At 36.8% G+C, this 18,160-nt stretch overlaps 2 protein-coding genes across 4 annotated transcripts; one reads left to right on the forward strand and one right to left on the reverse strand.

Annotated features, from left to right (window-relative positions):
* The first annotated feature begins 1,469 nt into the window (after positions 1 to 1,469).
* On the forward strand, positions 1,470 to 8,944 carry LOC116776924 (transferrin-like). Its single transcript, XM_061529042.1, has 15 exons — positions 1,470 to 1,626; positions 3,007 to 3,097; positions 3,349 to 3,485; positions 4,107 to 4,255; positions 4,382 to 4,526; positions 4,851 to 5,044; positions 5,877 to 6,019; positions 6,174 to 6,340; positions 6,437 to 6,677; positions 6,855 to 7,021; positions 7,275 to 7,417; positions 7,532 to 7,595; positions 7,663 to 7,773; positions 7,865 to 8,006; positions 8,245 to 8,944. Exons 1-15 carry the CDS (start codon positions 1,563 to 1,565, stop codon positions 8,579 to 8,581), a joined length of 2,295 nt encoding a protein of 764 aa, XP_061385026.1. The 5' UTR covers positions 1,470 to 1,562; the 3' UTR covers positions 8,582 to 8,944.
* Positions 8,945 to 9,126: 182 nt separating this feature from the next.
* On the reverse strand, positions 9,127 to 15,789 carry LOC116776923 (uncharacterized). Of its 3 annotated transcripts, none has more exons than XM_061529044.1 (8): positions 15,667 to 15,789; positions 15,150 to 15,248; positions 11,791 to 11,922; positions 11,457 to 11,531; positions 10,455 to 10,531; positions 10,065 to 10,152; positions 9,766 to 9,815; positions 9,127 to 9,406 (listed from the first exon to the last, which is right to left on the reverse strand). In XM_061529044.1, the coding sequence occupies exons 1-8, from the start codon at positions 15,736 to 15,738 to the stop codon at positions 9,355 to 9,357; spliced, it is 645 nt and encodes a 214-aa protein (XP_061385028.1). In that variant the 5' UTR covers positions 15,739 to 15,789; the 3' UTR covers positions 9,127 to 9,354. The 3 variants fall into 3 exon arrangements, with proteins under 3 accessions (XP_061385028.1, XP_061385027.1, XP_061385029.1); XM_061529043.1 differs by having other exon boundaries at positions 9,766 to 9,919; XM_061529045.1 differs by lacking the exon at positions 9,766 to 9,815.
* Positions 15,790 to 18,160: the final 2,371 nt, after the last annotated feature.

An 18,160-nucleotide genomic window follows, 5' to 3' on the forward strand; every position in this document is an offset into this window, starting at 1 on the left:
TCACAGCTTTGTTTGTATCTATTATAAAGGACCTCCATCGTTTATTTGTCACCTGAATCCTTACCACGCGTGTGCATGAACAAACTACACACGGACAGTTTCCTGTTCTGCATCCATATATCTACGCCGATAGTGCAATGTGCGAGGACTTATTATTGAAAAACTAGAAACGATCAGCGTGTCGTTTAACTACGCGACATCATGGTAAGGGTGTGGTGTAATCAGCACCTTAACCGCTTATCTTCGGATCGCCTCTACTGTGCGGATGCCTGCTGTCTGCTGAGCTAGCCTCGACATCCACTCTACCCTCATAGCACCACGGAACTCCTTCCTTATCGCCTCTACCTCATTTGGTGTTGGCATTTCCGGTACAGTAACGCGAGAGACTTCGGCTTTAGATCCCATGGCAGATACCCAGCCAACATGAACGCCGCTTCCGCGGAGATAGTGATATAGCCTCGTACCATGCGGATAGCCAGCACCCTTTGCGTACAGTGCTATAGATTGCACCACACCACATATACGCGCCGGCATGACGATGTGGGCCCTCCCAGGTTCGGGAGTACACGCCCAAGTGCTGCGGCCTTTTCGCCACGGCCCTCAACAAGTTAATATATTAAATAAACCAAAACCTTAGTTACAAGATAAAAAAAAAACTTCGGACAAGTAGCAAAAACAATTATGATTACTGCAAAAATTTACAAATAAGTCAGCACACAGTCACTTTCAGTTTAACATACAAATATATATTTGTTAAAAACATTGACTTTTTAATCATTAAAAAAATTTAACAATGTATAGGAATAAGCCGTCCCTAGATCTGAAACAGGTTTCTGCGAAAGTCACAAAGATTCCACATTTGAAAGTGACTAATAATATAGATATTTTATCTATTGATAAGGTTTTTCTGATGAAGTGACTATTTGCTTCTAATTCATGGGTACATCAGTGACAAATTTCCTGCTATATATATATATATAAAATCGTTGTTTTTAATGAGAGTGACGTCACCATCGGTCACTAACGTCACTTCCGTGAAATTTCAAAACGAGGCTTCAATTCTTCTAAACGTCCTTGTATTTCTTGAAGGTTCTGTATTCTTCAATGTTCTGCACTCACTGAACCATCTTGTCGTGCATCCATATATATATAATGAATATTACTTGAAAATTTTTACTTTAAAATTAGATTTTTTTTTTTATCTGTAAGTATGCTTGAGCAATTAGTATCCGATAACTTGATTAAAGCTATGTACATAAAAGCTTTCTGTGGGTAGTTTTGAAGTAACGTTCCGTCATCGGTTTATAGCTGATCCAAATCGACCACAACACGAATCAATGAACTCGGACCACGCTGTTGCTAACTCGTCCACTAATACATTATTTGTATAACTTATCAATAGTTTAAGTGCTAACCCGAGCCCTGAGGGACGCCCGTACAATCAGCGCCTTATCACCTTATCAGCTTATCACACCTTTAAAACGAATTTCGAAAACGATAAAGATAGGTATCGAGCGATACAGCGGATCGCGCTCCGTAGTTTGTGTTTGGTGTTTGTGAAAATGGGTTGGAAGAAAATTCTCTTAGCGGTCACGCTGATAGCCGGCGTCACGGCACAGAACGAGTGTGAGTTACGTAATTCTATTATAAATAGATTTATATTAATTTGTGAAGACATATAGTTAGTACTCGTGCTTGGGCTCATTAAGTGGCTCCACTAGACAGGATATACCTGTGAGATCACAATCACATAAAATTGTATGTTTTTTTTCATTTGCCAATCAGATTATATAAACTTTATACATATATGGCGGGAATAAAATGTTGAGCAATTCCCAACACGATTTCCTCAGTGCATGTGTACGTAATTTATAAATAAGAAATGATATTTATTTTCCTATCAATATTAAATCAACTTTCGTATAAAATACCATTTTAATTCCTAGTAAATGAGCTCAATGAATGGGTGGGACGGATGACGTCAGCGCTCTGATAAAAAATGTGGCAATACCAGTTACATTTTCAATGTTTAGTTTTCCTAAATAACACACGTATACGATATTTTATATGATTGTCAAACATAATTTTTAATATGTTAATAGTTAGTTACTTTATGTGTAGTTTTTAACAGCTATAAATCCGTTTCGGACGTGTATTAGACGTAGCTATTTAAAAATTTATACTAGTATGAATTTATTAGTTTAAAATGAACTTTCATTGAAACAAAGTAAAAAATATCAAAAATATTCTCAAATTATAATCATCAGTCAGCCCTAATTTCGCTAAATTTGTTCATAAATGTGTTTAAATTATAGCCTCAGTTGTGTAAGCGATATTTCCGTAAAAATCTGCATAGATTTACAATACATTGTTATCTTGATGTAAGTTTTGTTTGACGAATGACACACATCCTCCTGCACTGAATCACGATCTTTACATACAGAATATTACTCAATCCTTTTTTTATCTGGCCATCATGTGTCAGTGCGATTGATAAAGGCGAGCCGATGATGCCTAGGTCTAGACTTGGTATTGTTAGCTTATAACAGAACCACTCTCCTAATGTCAGGAATGGCGTTCTTAAGGTGATTGACGGACGAAACTTATGATCTTGGTCCTGATACTGAAATTATTTCGGCCTTACCATAAAAACTAAGAAAATGATTGCTTATCAAAATTTATAAAATTCTTTTAAAAAATCCTCCAACTTCCTGGCAATAAGAATCCATGTTCATTACGCCCGGTTTTGCAAATCATTTAATTGATTGGTAATAAATTTAAGAAACTGAAATTTTCTGGCTGACGAAACAGAAAAGCCATACATTACGCCATTGTAAAGAACTTTTGATTTTTGTTCAATTTGTAGCGCATTTAATGAGATCCAAGACTTTGGCGAGTATCAGTTGAAACAAAACCGCGGGAAAATTTTATTTATATATCAAAGCTGAGCCCGTAAAGCAGAAATCTGAACCTTATGCCGCTATAATTTATGTCTATTTTCCACAGTTCGCGTATGCGTGCCGCCATCGTTCGCCTCTCAATGTCAGGGCCTTCAGAGTCTCGGCAGTCCGATTATTTGTGATACAGTGGAATCCAGGTAATAAAATATATTGTATCCAATAAAATTTACTTCATATGGAGAAACTGAAGTCATATATATATATTAGGGTGGTCCTTATTGTTATGCAAAGAAATTTTTTTCTTTAATTTCGCGGTTCACCACCTACCTTGGTAATATAAGTCAGAAAAGTATATCAGTACTTTTTTTGAATTTTTAAGTGACATTTTGTGTTCGCGACCAAGATTTTAATTTTATATATATATGTTGAACTTTTTATATCTCCACAGGCTCGACTGTATCATGAGACTGAACAGGGGTGATTCAGATTTCGGAGTGTTCTCTGAAGAAGAAATGGTATTGATGGGCCACAACCAGCCCAACGACAACCGGGTCGTGGCTTCCATCAAGGATATCCTTAGCAACGGTAACCAATGATTTTTAAATAAAAAAAAATTAAATTTCAAAGCAGTATTTAAAGACATATTGTACAAGGTATTTGAAGATATTAAAATGTGCACATACCCTCCTACTTTGAATTATTACATGTGTCCGTATAGACGTTACCTTGGAAACTAAAACTTTTCGCTATTATTTATTAAGTCTAAGAAATTTAAGGGGCAAAAGAAGAAATTTACCTAAAAAAGAAAAAGGAAGTCTTGTGTTTTCCATCAAAAAAAAAGTTTCAAAATAGACGCTAACAAAATATAGGACTATGTGAGTTTGACATAAGGTCAGAAAAATCCCAGGTATAGATAATAAAATCCTCTAAATCTTTGTAACTACAGAGCATGTTTATTCAACAAAGTTTTTATCAATACTATGGGGTTCATAGCCAGACAAGAAGCTTTGTGTTGGATTTGACGAATATAAAAATCGTAGCAAACGTATTCTTGCCGCTTCGTTAATGTTATAGTAATATAGAGAATAAATATATATATAGATGACAGGTCTGTGATTAGTTTGTTTGTGTCTCTACAATGAATTCTTTATTCCTGACAATAGAGGATCTTTTTTCAAAAAAAAATATATTATATTCCTTTCTCAGGCTCCTACGCGTTCGAAGCGGTCGCTGTAGTCCCAGCGAGTCACACTGGAGGTCTAGAGGGTCTCCGAGGTATGAAGTACTGTCACCCTGGTCTGGATGAAACTGAGGCGCGCTGGTCTCCACGAGTGCTTAAGACTTTAGAACGAGCTGTTAGTATTGGTCTTATGATGTGACTTGGACTATTGATTCAATGTTTTTTTTTTAATATAGTTTTGAGAGAAAAATCTAATACACAAAAATATATACATATTCATATTTAAACAATATCATTTCAGGCAGCCAGAACCGACCGCTGCCCGGATATGGATACCAACGGAAAAACAGCTGAGGAAATTGAAGTCCAAACTCTGAACTCTTTCTTCGGCGCTGCTTGTAGACCTGGACCTTGGAGCGCTAACTCCTCGGTTGATGCTGACCTCAGTAAGCTGATTGTGAAATCTTTTAACTTATAGTTCATTTATATTATGATTACAATACATAGTGCTTACTGTGATTACTGTGGATTTATTTGTAAGTGACTACAACGTTAGTTTCTCGACTTTCAACTATTTTTGAGTTCGACACTGAATTAAAACACTCGTCTAGAAGGACGCAGTGAAAAAATCCTCATACATCTGATCACACCTGGCCGTATCAGTCATCTTGACACGTGAAGCTTGGAGACTTTGTTGGTTTATCTTAATCTTCTTCGTGTTTAAAGTTAAGGTGTTGTTAAAAGGACTAAACTGATCTAACCCCAAACAGAATCCCGTTTCCCTAACCTGTGCTCTCTGTGCGGTTCCAACGGAGACTGCTCCAAATACTCCATCGACATGGGCCCGAACATCGCCAACGTTGACAACAACAACAGACACATCCAGGCCTTGGAGTGCATGAGGTCCAATGAGAACAACACTTTCGCTTACGTCGCCTGGCAACACGTCCGCACTTACTTTAACGTGAGTTACTCAATATTCATTAAAATATTATAAGCCCTTTTTATTAACATCCTGTAAGTAACTTTTAGTTTAGTAATCTCTAATTTGATTGTGTTTTACGTAATGTAGATGATCGTAAGACAGACGCTTTTACATATTTTTATTATGAGTAATAATTAAAACATATTTTGAACTAAATAAGTAGTCCTGGTGGCCTGGAGGTTAAATGCCCGCCTCTCATACGTTAGGGCGCGGGTTCGAAACCTGGCAAGTACCAATGTGATCTTTTCCGAGTCATATGTACTTTCTAAGAGTATTTAGTTGCCACTTACGGACGGTGGAGGAAACCTGGACTTATAATATCAAATTACAAGTTTGAAATCGCCAACCCGCCTTGAGCGAGCTTGGTGATTAATGCTCTAACCTTCTCCATGTGAGAAGAGGCCTTTCAGCAGTGGGCTCCGATAGGCTGATGATGATAATGCTGATTTTTAGCTGTCAGCAACATAGCAAATCTATTCTTTACATAAACAAGACTGGTTTCTATGTCAAACGTATCTTTGCTTTACAATTATCATTGATATCATTGAAGAATATGGAACAACCAATAGCGAGCCCTGAGGAACCCCGTAGCAATCTCTACACCCTTTAATTTTGGTCCACAAATATAGCTTTTTCCAGCATCGAGCTGATCACGAACCTCCTAAGTGGGCCTAAAAAGACAAGTAATTTTGTTCACTAAGGATTTTGAGCAGTAACTTTAGTGAAGTCATTGTTATTGAAACATCTTAATGTGATTAACTTTAAACACACAAAATCGTTTGAAACAAAAATAATTGTGATTTTATTCCAGGTACGAAATCCAAGGATTCGCGGCTCGTACGCTCTGCTTTGCGAGGACGGCTCCCTCCGTCCTTTGACGGTTGAGGCCACTAACTCCAATATCTCCCCATGTTCGTTCGTCAGACAGCCCTGGAGCGCTGTCGTGGCTACCACGTAAGCTTTTAAAGAGTTACTAATTTTATTACATATTCTAAACTCGTTGGCACTCAAAGCCTAGACAATAGCCCTTTCTATTTCTTTGATTCAGTATTTGACACAACACATATAAGTCCTTTGAGGTTTAAATTGATTTATTTTTAACCTTCAGTACCAGAGCAAGCGACGTGAGTGCTGCTCTCAAGACCTGGTGGCCAACAGGAACCAACCCTGGAGGAGTTTCTTGGCAGTCGTCACTGTACAATAACTTGATCGGAGGCGCCCTGAGCATAATTTCTTTTGAAGACAGTCTCCCTGGACCAGGAAACTACAGCCAAAGTACGTAGTTTCAAAAAGAGCTTCTATAACGTAAAATAACGTAATTTAAACGTAAAACTAATAAATAACTAAATTCCTCGTGTTTAACATCTCCAGGTCGTAATTTCACCGCCATCGACGCCTCCTCATCCTGCATACCAGCTCGTCGCTGGTGCACAATTTCTAACGAGGAACACAATAAGTGCTCCTGGGTCCGTGCCTCTGCCTACACCCTGGGCATAGAACCCACTATCTCCTGCCAGATGAGGAACAACATTTTTGAATGTCTCTCCGATATTAAGGACAACGCTGCAGACTTCATCGCCACTCCCTCCAACTATGGTTATCTGTCAAGGCAGTGAGTCAATAAGGAAAATCTAATATCAAGTTTTGTAAGAAATTTAATTCGACTGTGCTTATTGAGATCCTTAATCTACTTCGTTCCTATTCCTTGAGTTATTCCCGTTATCTTAAAGATTTCGCGAATGTCTTTGCCACAGTGTAAAGTTAATACGTCTTCTTTAAAATTCCACAGGCACTACAAGTTGTCGGCTGTGAAACTTGTACAGAACCTTCGCGGGAATCCCAACTCCTTTTCCCGAGTCGCTGCCTTCGTCAAAGAGTCCGCTACCCAAGGAAACATCACGAGGTTTGAGAATCTTCGAGGCAAGAAGGCTTGCTTCCCGGAGTTCGGTGGAATATGTGAGATCAATCTTATACGATACTTATTTTAAATCTTTGCTCGGACACGCAGTACTATTTTATTATATTAAAGATAACATAATAGTTAAAATTTACCACTATTATTAATGATCTTTATACTCTGTTCATACTTATCTCTGGTCTTCGACTTCAGTATTGAAGCAATGAGCTGTTGTGTATCCAGTATTAAGTCACTAACCCATATTTAATTCGACAATGAATTTTTCATTCCTATATAAAACGTCTCTCTCAGCGTACGTGGCGTTTCTGCGTACGGCGCACGAGCGTTCCATCATCAGCAGCTCGGATTGCGACTACGCAAGAGCGGTTGGAGAATTCTTTGACGGGGCCTGCGCGCCTGGAGCCCTGGCTGCTTCGCATGAAATAGTTCAAAGCGTAAGTCGTAATCCACAAAATGATTTATAGTATCATAATTTTTGCCAACACTAATTTAATTTTCATTTTTATTGTCCCTTAAATTAGGCTTATATTTTTGTAATTCTCTTCCAGTCATACAACGCGACGAATTTATGCTCACTCTGCAAGCCGGCTGTCAATGTTAACGATTCAAATTGTAAGTAATAACAAAATACTAAGTCATTGTGAAGGTCTTTTCTCATCACTGTTTTTCTTTCCGGCAGTCACCTGCGCGTTCGACTACACCAACATGTACTACGGCAACAACGGCTCCATCAACTGCCTCGCCGATCCTACCACCGATGTGGCTTTCGTCGAACTGGACGGTATTCAAGGTACTGTCCAGACTTGTTTTACGATTTTAACATTCGCTATACTGAATATAGCAATAGCCTTACTAAATTCACGATTTACTTTGTGTCGCAGCTCATCTGGACGCTGCCAAACTTCAAGCATCTGATCTGAGAGCGCTGTGCAGGGATAACACCCTCGCACCCAGCGCAGGAGTTCAGGTTCCCGACAGCTGTCTACTTGCGAGCGTTGTTGATTCAGAGGTTCTTGCAAGAAGGTGAGAGAATGTGATCAACTAAGAGCATAGGATAGAATAATACTAATGATTACTGGTGACATCATCTGTGGACATCAAAACACAGAAGTTGATGATGCTCACGAAACATAAAACGAAGGTTATATTCAGGGACTTCTCCAAAAGAAAAGTTCACTCGTTTTAAATTAATTCAAATGTATGAACAAGATTCGACGAGAAAATGGGCTTAAAAATATTTAACACCGGCCTTATTCCACAGAAACGATCCTCTCGCGAACAGCCTCAACGTTCTGCTGGACAACTTGGACTCCTACTTCGGCTACAACGCCGCTAACGCCAAGCAGCTCATCAACCTAGAAATTTACTCGCCATTCGACAAAGTCAGTGACCTTTTATTCAGAAATACAGCCATCGGTCTCACGGAGCCGTCAGACAACGCAATAAACGCTGAAGCGAGGAACTACAACGAGCTCTTCCGTCACCTGGAGTCCTGCACCGGTTCCACGCCTCCCCTCCCAGGTCTGGCGACCAAAAACTTCTTCTCGCTTGTAACCTTGTTAGGCACAGCACTTATAACCCGTTTCGTCCTGTACTAAGCCGCGTAACTCTTAGCCCACATCATTGTTAATTTAATATGCATTTAAATCTATTAATATTTTAAGTTTTCTTATAATCAGTTTTGTCCGCTGATGGCAATTTCTAGGGTATTTTTTATGCATTTACCTTTGTTTTTTTACTTTAATTTAAACTTTGTCAATGAGAGGAGTATCAGGTAGACGACCCAACGACGTTAGTATTAGTAAGTTTTGTGTTTGCGTCCAAAATTATCCTTAACATGAAGGAAATCGGTTGACACAATAGAAATAAGCTAAAAAAATATATCTAAGATATTGTGATTGTATATAAATGGGTTAAAATTCGCGTGTCGTTTGGGTATTAAATAAAATATGTTTTTTTTACTTATGTATTAATTATTGTGAACCGTCTAAAAACGGATTAATCTAATTTAATGAAGGCAATACTTAATAACAGCTATTCGTAGCGGACGACAAGTAACAAAGGAATATTTGGTAAGAATTTAAAAACACAGGAACTTATATCTAGTGATATTCTTATCAATACATCAACAAATATGTGGCACTAACAGTACAAGTTAAGTTTATTTCTCTAGCCGCTTAAATCCCGACCTGTAGACCTGTAGACCTGCAGACCTGCAGACCTGCAACCTCTGCAGTTTGACGATACGAGTATATTACTTCCTCTTGATCTTTTGTGCTAAAAAATTTGCCAAACACCCAACTATCAGGATTACTGTTTGTCGATCCACCCCAGCCGCCCCCGACCCAACACCAGCATCAACACATCTTCATTAGGACCGAGGCCTGGTGATACACGAGTCCCGACTGAACGACTTCTTGGCGCTGAAAGGATGATTAATTTCTTAAAAATTGAAAAAAAAAAGTTTTAAACACAGGTTCAGTTGCCGTAAACTCTTGACAGATTTTATTATTAACGTACAAATAATACAAAATACATTTTTATTCTTAATTATAATTTAAAAACTCTCAGTCGACCAGATATATAAATAAAAAAAAACGAATCCCTTCCCCTGAGCACTGAAACTTGAGAAGGCTTGTAACTAATTAATTGATAAATATTCACACTAAGAGTAATAATAAAAAAAATTGATTTAAATGTCAATAAGTTTAGCTCCACGAGATGTTTTAAGTGAGGGAAATACTTCTAATATTAATAAGACCAAGATAGTGACATATCTCACCGCCAGAGCGGCGCTGTAGTCGCTAGGTGTGCGAGCGAGACAGACAGCGCCTTAGGAGTGAGCAGGACAGCAAGATAACATGCAAAACAACGAGGGTAACGTATAACGGTATCTGGAACCGGTCGAGCCACGCCTTAATGGCGATGTGGCAGTCCTGGAATAAAATTAAAATCAATAATAATCCTTATAACGCGTAAGATTTGTTCTTTCACACGACACCTGTCATCTGCAGACGCCATTTTGTTATCAGAAAGACAACACGCCCGTACACAATATTCCTTAACATATTCTACACTCACCAGATCGTGAATGTTGTCTATGGTGCAGTTGGTTGAGTAAAATTCTTGATCGCAACACGACCAAGGAGGTTTAACATCCGGTGTGGACCTGGAAAAATATTTATCTGAACTAGGACGAAGTACATCACAAAGATACAGCCTGAGGAATGCTAGGAACAGAAAAAACTATACGTAGCTTTAAAAATATAATACATTAATACTAAGCACAAATGCTATTGACGAAGTTGCCAACGAAACTGCTCACATCTGTCATCATTCCTTATCGTATTTTCATTTGTAACACATAAAGAATACCACAATAACTTTCTAATTTTCATAACTGTATATATTTATAATATATTATTGATATTTACAAAATATACTTATCTTAAATTAAACTATAATACTCACGTCACATTTAGTTCGCAGCACTCTAGGTTCGCACGTACTGCGTGATTGAAATACACGTCCTGTTTTTGGAAACCTTTCTGGAAGAACCATTAATTAAATCTTTACTCAGTTTTAACCACTTCGTTTAAATGAACTTAACATTTAGCTAATTCGTTATCCCCGAAGACCATGGCACCAAGGTGAGTAAGTATCACGAAGTCACTAACGGACTCACTAGGAAAAGTTTCGTCGTAAATTTGTACGCAATAGAATTGGGAGCGAGAGGTATAACAGCTATCTGTACCACCTACTAAAAGACATGGGCCTGTCCAGAACTAGCATCAGGTCTTTCTTGGAGCGTACTTCGAAGGCGGCCCTAGTAGGATAGTTTCAAATTTGGTTAGATAGAGAGAGGAGCTTGGACGGTGGAGGTGAGCGTTTAACGCGTTAGATAGGGGCCCCTTAAACCTACACCTGGTTTAGTCCCAGGCGCTGTTGTAGCTCGTCTCCTTTCAACGCGATGGACCCGCCACCCGCACGGGATCCATGGAACGATGAGTTTCGTCTCATTTGATGAAATTTTAACTCAAACTAAACACGAGTAGGTCATATCCACAATATAATTTTATTTAGTGCTTAGTACTTGTTTCCACCGTCACACTACACACGAAGCGTTTCACGTATATCATTCAATAAACTACGTAACTATAACATGAATGAAAGACTAAGCGCTCCGTATAGCGTAACGATGTAGACTTGGGTAAGGGAAGAAGGTCCAAAAATCTTAAATAACAAACCGTTGTCTGTCAATCAATGAAATTAGTGACAAATCAGTTATAAAACAGGAATTACAAGTTAAAATTCTTCGGAAAATAACTTGAATGTAGACAGCTATTTCTTATTCGTCTTCAAGTTAAAGCGAGATCGTATAACGGCTAGGATGTATTTTTTTGCCCACATGGGCGCTGCAATCGTCAGATCTAATACAATTAATATATGCAGAAACAAACTAAATTTGTTCACCTCTAGTAAGTTGGAGGACAGGTAGTACATCACGGAACATTCCAGAAGCAGCAGCAGGAATACTATCGCAGCGTACTGAAACAAAGTAGGACCTTTCAGCCACCGGCAGGCTAAGGCTTGAGAAGAAGAAAAGGCTTGCTCTATAATTAAAATATCAGCGCAAGTTGAGATAAGGCTTACATGGGAAAAAAAGAAACTGACATATTTATTTTATTAAAAATATATAAATACATACATGTATGTATATAACAAAAACTAAATAATAGCCTATAAGTTTCCTGCTTACTATATCTTTATGTAGCGATCGGTCAAATAATACTAAAGCAAATAATACCATGACAAGTAGAAACTTGGAGCTGGTGATGGCGCCATATAGTCCCATGAACGAGATGCAAAAAACGAACCCAGATAAAAGAGCTCCAGCTATTCCCAGTTGAAATAAATGCGTGTCCTCAGTTAGCAGCGCCTGCGAAATATTATAAATTAATCTGTACTCCTGCGACATTGCTATTAAAAAAAACTAACATGTTTGGTACATATATTATACATATTATATTACATAGTAATCCGAAAATATTAGTTTTATAACATGAACACGCGATAGTCTTAGATCAGATTAAAATTTAATAACGTTTATAGACGATTTTAAATTGCTGCTAACATTTTATTTAATATAAATATAATTAACGCGATCAAAAAATTTATATTTGTCATATTTAATTCGTATGTCAAACAGTTACTACCTGTATCATTAGACATCAACCCATAATTGCCCCTTCATGTTACGCTTACGGTCGCCCCTATTATTTAGTCATTGTAACAAATACGACCACTAGGGTTGACTGACACTTTATGTTTAAAACGTGGAATAAAGTACTTTTCTTAATTAATTATTTTTATTAAAATTTTACTGTTTACAGTGTATATTAAGTTTTTAATTTCTAGCAGAACTCATTAGATTTGAATCACAGAAAATTGTCTCACTTTCCCGTCAGGTTTAAATTATGTTACATGTCTCCTAATAAGCGATAATAACCTCTAAGTCATTATCTGAATACATTGACGAGTAAAGTCGGGACAAGATATTAGTTATTCACTGTTAGAACAGAAATTTTTCTGTGTACCCACAATATATCACTATTTATTTATCATGACAAACACTGAATTAAACTATTAGGGCCCCCGTGTTGAGGGGCCTGACGATCCAAGGTACTATTAGGCCCCCGTGTTGAGGGGCCTTTATATTTTATACCCGTCAAGTGTAAGGACCTTCCTCTTAATGATGTTTGGTTGGATTTTAAGATCACCACATTTAAACTTTGTCTTAATCGATTATATTTTTCAATATTCTATAGATTGTTTTCAATATGAAAATAATTAAATTATTCTAAACATACTTTCAATGTGATTTTCAAAAGCCATACTGTTTTATACCTTTGTAATATAAATGCGATATTTTTATCACAAAACCAACAAAATCAATGTCTTTCGTTAAAACTTTCAATGTTTTCTCCAATAACCAAAACAATTTCTTATTCAAAGATTAATAGTATATTTCAGCATCATCATCATCAGCCTATCGGAGCCCGCCGCTGAGAGGCCTCTTCTCATATGGAGAAGGTTAGAGCATTTATCACCACGCTCGCTCAAAGCGGGTTAGCGATTTCAATTTTATAATTTCAAATTATAAGTCCAGGTTTCCTCATATCTTCCTTCACCGTGTATCGGTGGTGTCTAAATACTCTTAGACAGTACATATGACTCGGAAGAGATCACATTGGTACTCGCCAGGTTCGAACCCGCGCCCTCACGTATGGAAGCGAGCCTTTCACCTCCAGCTCCTTCTCCAGTTATTTATGTACTAATAGGTAGATTTTGAGAACAATATATACACATGCATCACCAAATCAATAGCTTTAATACACTAAAATAAACCAAGACGTCTCCTCAACCGTTATTTATAATACAAACGTTATCCAGGCTTTTTGTAGATAACGTTGGAACTGTGAGTATTTCGTTTGCGTACTCCAACTAAGGGCCGACTCTGTATTTTCTAAATAAGTAATTTTCATCCAATCAATGATATTTTTCAATACATTCCTATGATAAGGATAATTCGTTGATCGATATAGCGTCGCGTGTCGTGATGCCCTGGATGGTCTGCTGGGGAGACCGATGTTTACCTCACGGACACCAGAGCCTGGTTTCAGTAATAAGTATAAATCTTAATGTGGCAGACGTATAAAAATGTGTGGCGTTGTTGTTCATGAAGAAGGAAAGAGAGAGTGAGGAGAAAGAGAGAGAGATGGAGCAGGGGGAGACGTTTGTTCAGAGCAAATAATATCTTTTTGGTTTTTATTTCTTTTTATATATTAATTCGTTTGGAAACAAAAAAAAAACATATATCATTTTAATTTTTAACAAGCCATTACATAATTCAATGTAATATTTTTAATAAAACATAAAATTAAAATATTTTATACATTAACTTTATGATAAATTATAAAAAGTGTCACTGTAATGAAGACTTTATTATATTTTTTTACGGGAAACGCTCCGTATGTAGTCAAACACGGAGTAAGCGTAATAGTGTTTCTAGCAGTTAGTAGACCTCCAAGCTATCATCATTTTCTTATTTCTTTGTGTTCTGTTCATGTACAATAGAGGGAGGGAGACAAAGAGGGGGGAGAGAGAAAGAGATGGAGGGAGGGGGGAGATTAAAATAACAAAACAAGCGGAACTTGAAGTTTCAATTATTATAAATAGATTTATCTTTTGTTACGTGATTTTATATGAAAATCGATGTGGATACTATAAAATTGTTACACAGTAATAGTTTGTAAAGCGGCTACAGTCTAAGGACGAACCGCAAGGACAGCCGCGGGCGAACACTAGTTCATTAATGATGAACCAGGTCGGGTATGTAGGTCGCGAGCGCGGTGCCTAGCACGAGTAATACTCAAATGACAGGAGTCCGTCGTATAACCAAAATCACAAAGAATGATAGCGAACTATACGTTTGTTTACTAGGAGTGTGCAACGACCACACTATCAGTTTGATGGTTTCAAAGAACTGCTACTTTTGTGGCAGATATGGGTTTGTTATAGATTTTAATCGCAACGATGCACTGTAAAGATTTGAATAACATCCTGACTGTTAGACAGCTTTGAATATAAATTTCCCACAAAAACAACTGTAGATTTACCTCATAGATCATTAATTTATTAAGTAAATAGAAGGAAAATTACTTTGTATGTATGTTTTTATTAAACTAAGTGAGATAATAGTTAAACTAAACTGTTTCTTTAAAGATTTTAAATTGTTCATTGTTACCATCCAGCCCCGCAACCTCTTGTGAGTGGAATTACGTAACATCCGGTCCTATCCGACCTCTACTTAGCGAAAATAATATTCCTACCAGATTTCAAGTCTCTACGACTTATGGTTCAAGAGATATCGCGATGATTTAGTGGGGGAAATAGAAAGAGAGAGAAAGACAGAGAGAGAGAGAGAAAGAGAAAATACAGACACTGGATATCTGTCAAAAACATCAATGTCATATTTGAAAATCATTTTTAACAAATATATTAATGATTTACTTGGAAAGTTATACATCTTCATGCACTCAACATTCCCCTGTCCTGATGATGGACGGCAACAACTATTAGCGGACCCCGTCCACGAACGCTTACCTTCATGAAACTGCTTCCGAAGCTATTAATGAAGTACAACACTGTAGATGGCGCTGCGATCGACAGGAGACTCACGGCGAATACAAAGATACAGAGAATCTGAAAGACAAAATTGACTGCAGATAAGTTTTAAACGAAGGTAGGTACTCAAAGATGTTTCCGACGAAGCGTAGTTTATCATACAACATAAATTAAATAATCTGTAGAGAATTTAAAAAATAAATCAGCTAAACAAAAAGAGGTATTATTATGGTATGATAATGTTTTTAAGTGAAACATCTTACTTCCAACGAGGTTGCGTTGAAAGTTTACGAGGAAGGGAGATAGAAAGAGACAGAGCGAGAGGGAATGTCAATTGCGACTTGTAAGTAATGTTAATAAAGTTCGTCTTAAAGGAACACTAAAGATTCCTTAAAGATCAATTCCTACTCCTTCCTGTTCTCATTCCAACATTACGAAGTTCCGCTTCTTCCGCGCGGAGGGACTACGAGCACAATATTTTTTACAAGATGCTTACCATGGACAGTAAATTGATGACTATCACGACTCCAGCTGGTAGAGCTGATGATTTTGCAGACTTCTCGATCATTTTCTAAACTGTGATTAGATAAACCAATCCTTAAGTAACTTAGAACAAAGATGCATTTTATTTATTTACAATATATTGCACCGTATACAACCGTATCAATCATATTGCATCAACAAATTCTATTCTCATTTCCTTTAACTTAATAGTCTGAGTATAAAATTTTGCTACGTTGAATATAAAAATCACGTAGGTAAATTAAAAAATTTACGAAACAAAATTTGTTTAACAGAAAAATACATAGTCTCTTGGGAAAGACGCGTGGCCTTTGAATAATTCAACAGTCGGCGAGGGAATCCCGTGAAAATATTAAAATTATAACTCATTACGACTCCTTTGTGTTACAAGTTGCTGAATCTATTTTGATAAAGTTGTTGTTGAAAGTAGATCGTGTTCAGGAGACGGACACATTAAAGGCCATTTTATTAAATATTTACACATAAGAATATCGAAATATATATATATATATATATATGTATACAATGCAAATTAAATTTTATCCTCAACCGCTAACAATACTAGTTTTTAAATATATTGCTTTTAATAAAAAAAATCAATTAAAAATACTGAAATTATTACATGAAAAAAATCCTCCAACAACAAACCTGTAGGATTTGTTGCTACTTCACATTACTAGGACTAGTCTTACCTTTATGGTTAAACGAGTGCACGGAATTAATGTTTGATCGGACACTTGTTACACACACAGACACACAGCACTATTGTCAATTATTAAATCAACACGAAGTCTTCAAATCAACGGAGTATAGACATATTTTTCAATAATAATAGCGACATAGTTTAAAACACACGAAACTAATAACTAACCTAATTTAAAACTGGATAATTACAAACAGTTAATAATTTTAAAGTACACTTAACAAAAAATATTATATATATATATATTTATTTATTTATTTACTTATATATATATAACTATATATTTCGTTTTGTTGCTTTCAAACGATTTTTCCTACGTCTACTCCCTGCGGCATCAGACAGCACACTGACTACAAACCGCTTGCCACAAACGAACAAAGGGCGTATGGAATTGTTAAAAATATTTTAAATATTTAACCGACTACATAAAAGATAAGTCTGATTATACACTTGTTATGTATTTTTATGTATAATTGGTGTTATCACTGACAGAATTTATTATGTATTTGCATTTTTTTGTTCTGGTCAATAAAAAAATTTTCGCATCTTATAAACATATTATGTAAGTAATTTAAATTAAGTGAAAAAAAAATCGTTTTTATATATATATATATATATATGTTTGTGTGTGTGTGTGTGTGTGTGGGTGTGTGTGTGTTGTATTAAACCTAGTGCTTTTCAGATCCCGCCCATGACGTCTTCCTTATACCAATATTCAAAGGTCTCATGAGGGAATCCCAGCACTTCGGTACAAGTCACACATCTATTCTTGAAACAGTATCCAGCGCTTCACGTTATGCTCAATAATCCCAAATTCTGTAAATTTTTCATCCATTTTGTCTTTGTAACGAACACCTTTGTATATCTCAAGGTTTCAGCTTTTTTAAACCAGTTATCTGACAGGCGACGTACAACAAAATAATATACGAGTGTGTATAGTACTAAGTTCAATTAGATGACACTGACTGACGACGGACGTGAACTTATAACTAGAGATGGGATGAGGAGAGAGGAGATGAGCTAGAAGAGATGTCTCTGGAAATAACATTTTTATTGTCTACAATTATAATAAACATAAAATTTGTAAAGTTATTTACACAATCCCCGCAAACAAAATTTATTTTTTTACTTAGCTTTAATTGAAATTGAATATCAGTAATTTATCTCAAACAGTCTGCGAATATTCGACGTAGGATGCCGTGGTAGTGACATTACCGAAAATATTTTGCTAAAATTAAATTCACACATTTTAACTAACTAATGCTTTGGAACGCTAGTTTTACGTAATCTTACCAAATCAGACAAAGAATTACGTAAGTTTTCCCATAAATACATTATCAATTCGTTCTCGGAACGTACTTCGACGGCAGCCCTAGTAGGTTCGTTTCAAATTTGGTTAGGAGAGAGGAGTTTGGACGGTGGAGGTGAGCGTTTAACGTTAGATAGGAGCCCCTTAAACCTACACCTGGTTTAGTCCCAGGCGCTGTTGAAGCTCCTTTCCCTGCAGCATGGACCCGGCACCCGCTCGGTATCCATGGAATGATAAGTTTCGCCTCTAAGGGACGGCTGAGTTGAAAAGAGAGAAAGCTGAGATCACATACTTAAAAATTTGCATTAAATTTTATTATATTAAGGGTTAATATGGGGACCGTCTTTGACATAAAACTAATATACTCGGATAACTACGCGTCGTCACGTCTCGTCCGCCCGTGATCACGGTCGCTGCAAAGTTACCGAAACGTCCGGACTATGTAGTGTTTGAAAA

Source organism: Danaus plexippus (genome assembly GCF_018135715.1).
Source record: "Danaus plexippus chromosome 29 unlocalized genomic scaffold, MEX_DaPlex mxdp_36, whole genome shotgun sequence".
Classification (NCBI taxonomy): Eukaryota; Metazoa; Arthropoda; class Insecta; order Lepidoptera; family Nymphalidae; genus Danaus; species Danaus plexippus.

What these genes read in the sequence shown, in the direction of transcription:
- LOC116776924 (XM_061529042.1), top strand. Translation starts at nt 1,563, where the DNA reads ATGGGTTGGAAGAAAATTCTCTTAGCGGTCACGCTGATAGCCGGCGTC. An exon ending in AGCGCTGTCGTGGCTACCAC is followed by an intron (nt 6,020 to 6,173) that starts GTAAGCTTTTAA and finishes TTTAACCTTCAG; the next exon opens with TACCAGAGCAAGCGACGTGA. An exon ending in CGCATGAAATAGTTCAAAGC is followed by an intron (nt 7,418 to 7,531) that starts GTAAGTCGTAAT and finishes ATTCTCTTCCAG; the next exon opens with TCATACAACGCGACGAATTT.
- LOC116776923 (XM_061529043.1), bottom strand. Translation starts at nt 15,738, where the DNA reads ATGATCGAGAAGTCTGCAAAATCATCAGCTCTACCAGCTGGAGTCGTG. An exon ending in TCATCAATTTACTGTCCATG is followed by an intron (nt 15,249 to 15,666) that starts GTAAGCATCTTG and finishes TTTGTCTTTCAG; the next exon opens with ATTCTCTGTATCTTTGTATT. An exon ending in CCAAGTTTCTACTTGTCATG is followed by an intron (nt 11,532 to 11,790) that starts GTATTATTTGCT and finishes ACTTTGTTTCAG; the next exon opens with TACGCTGCGATAGTATTCCT.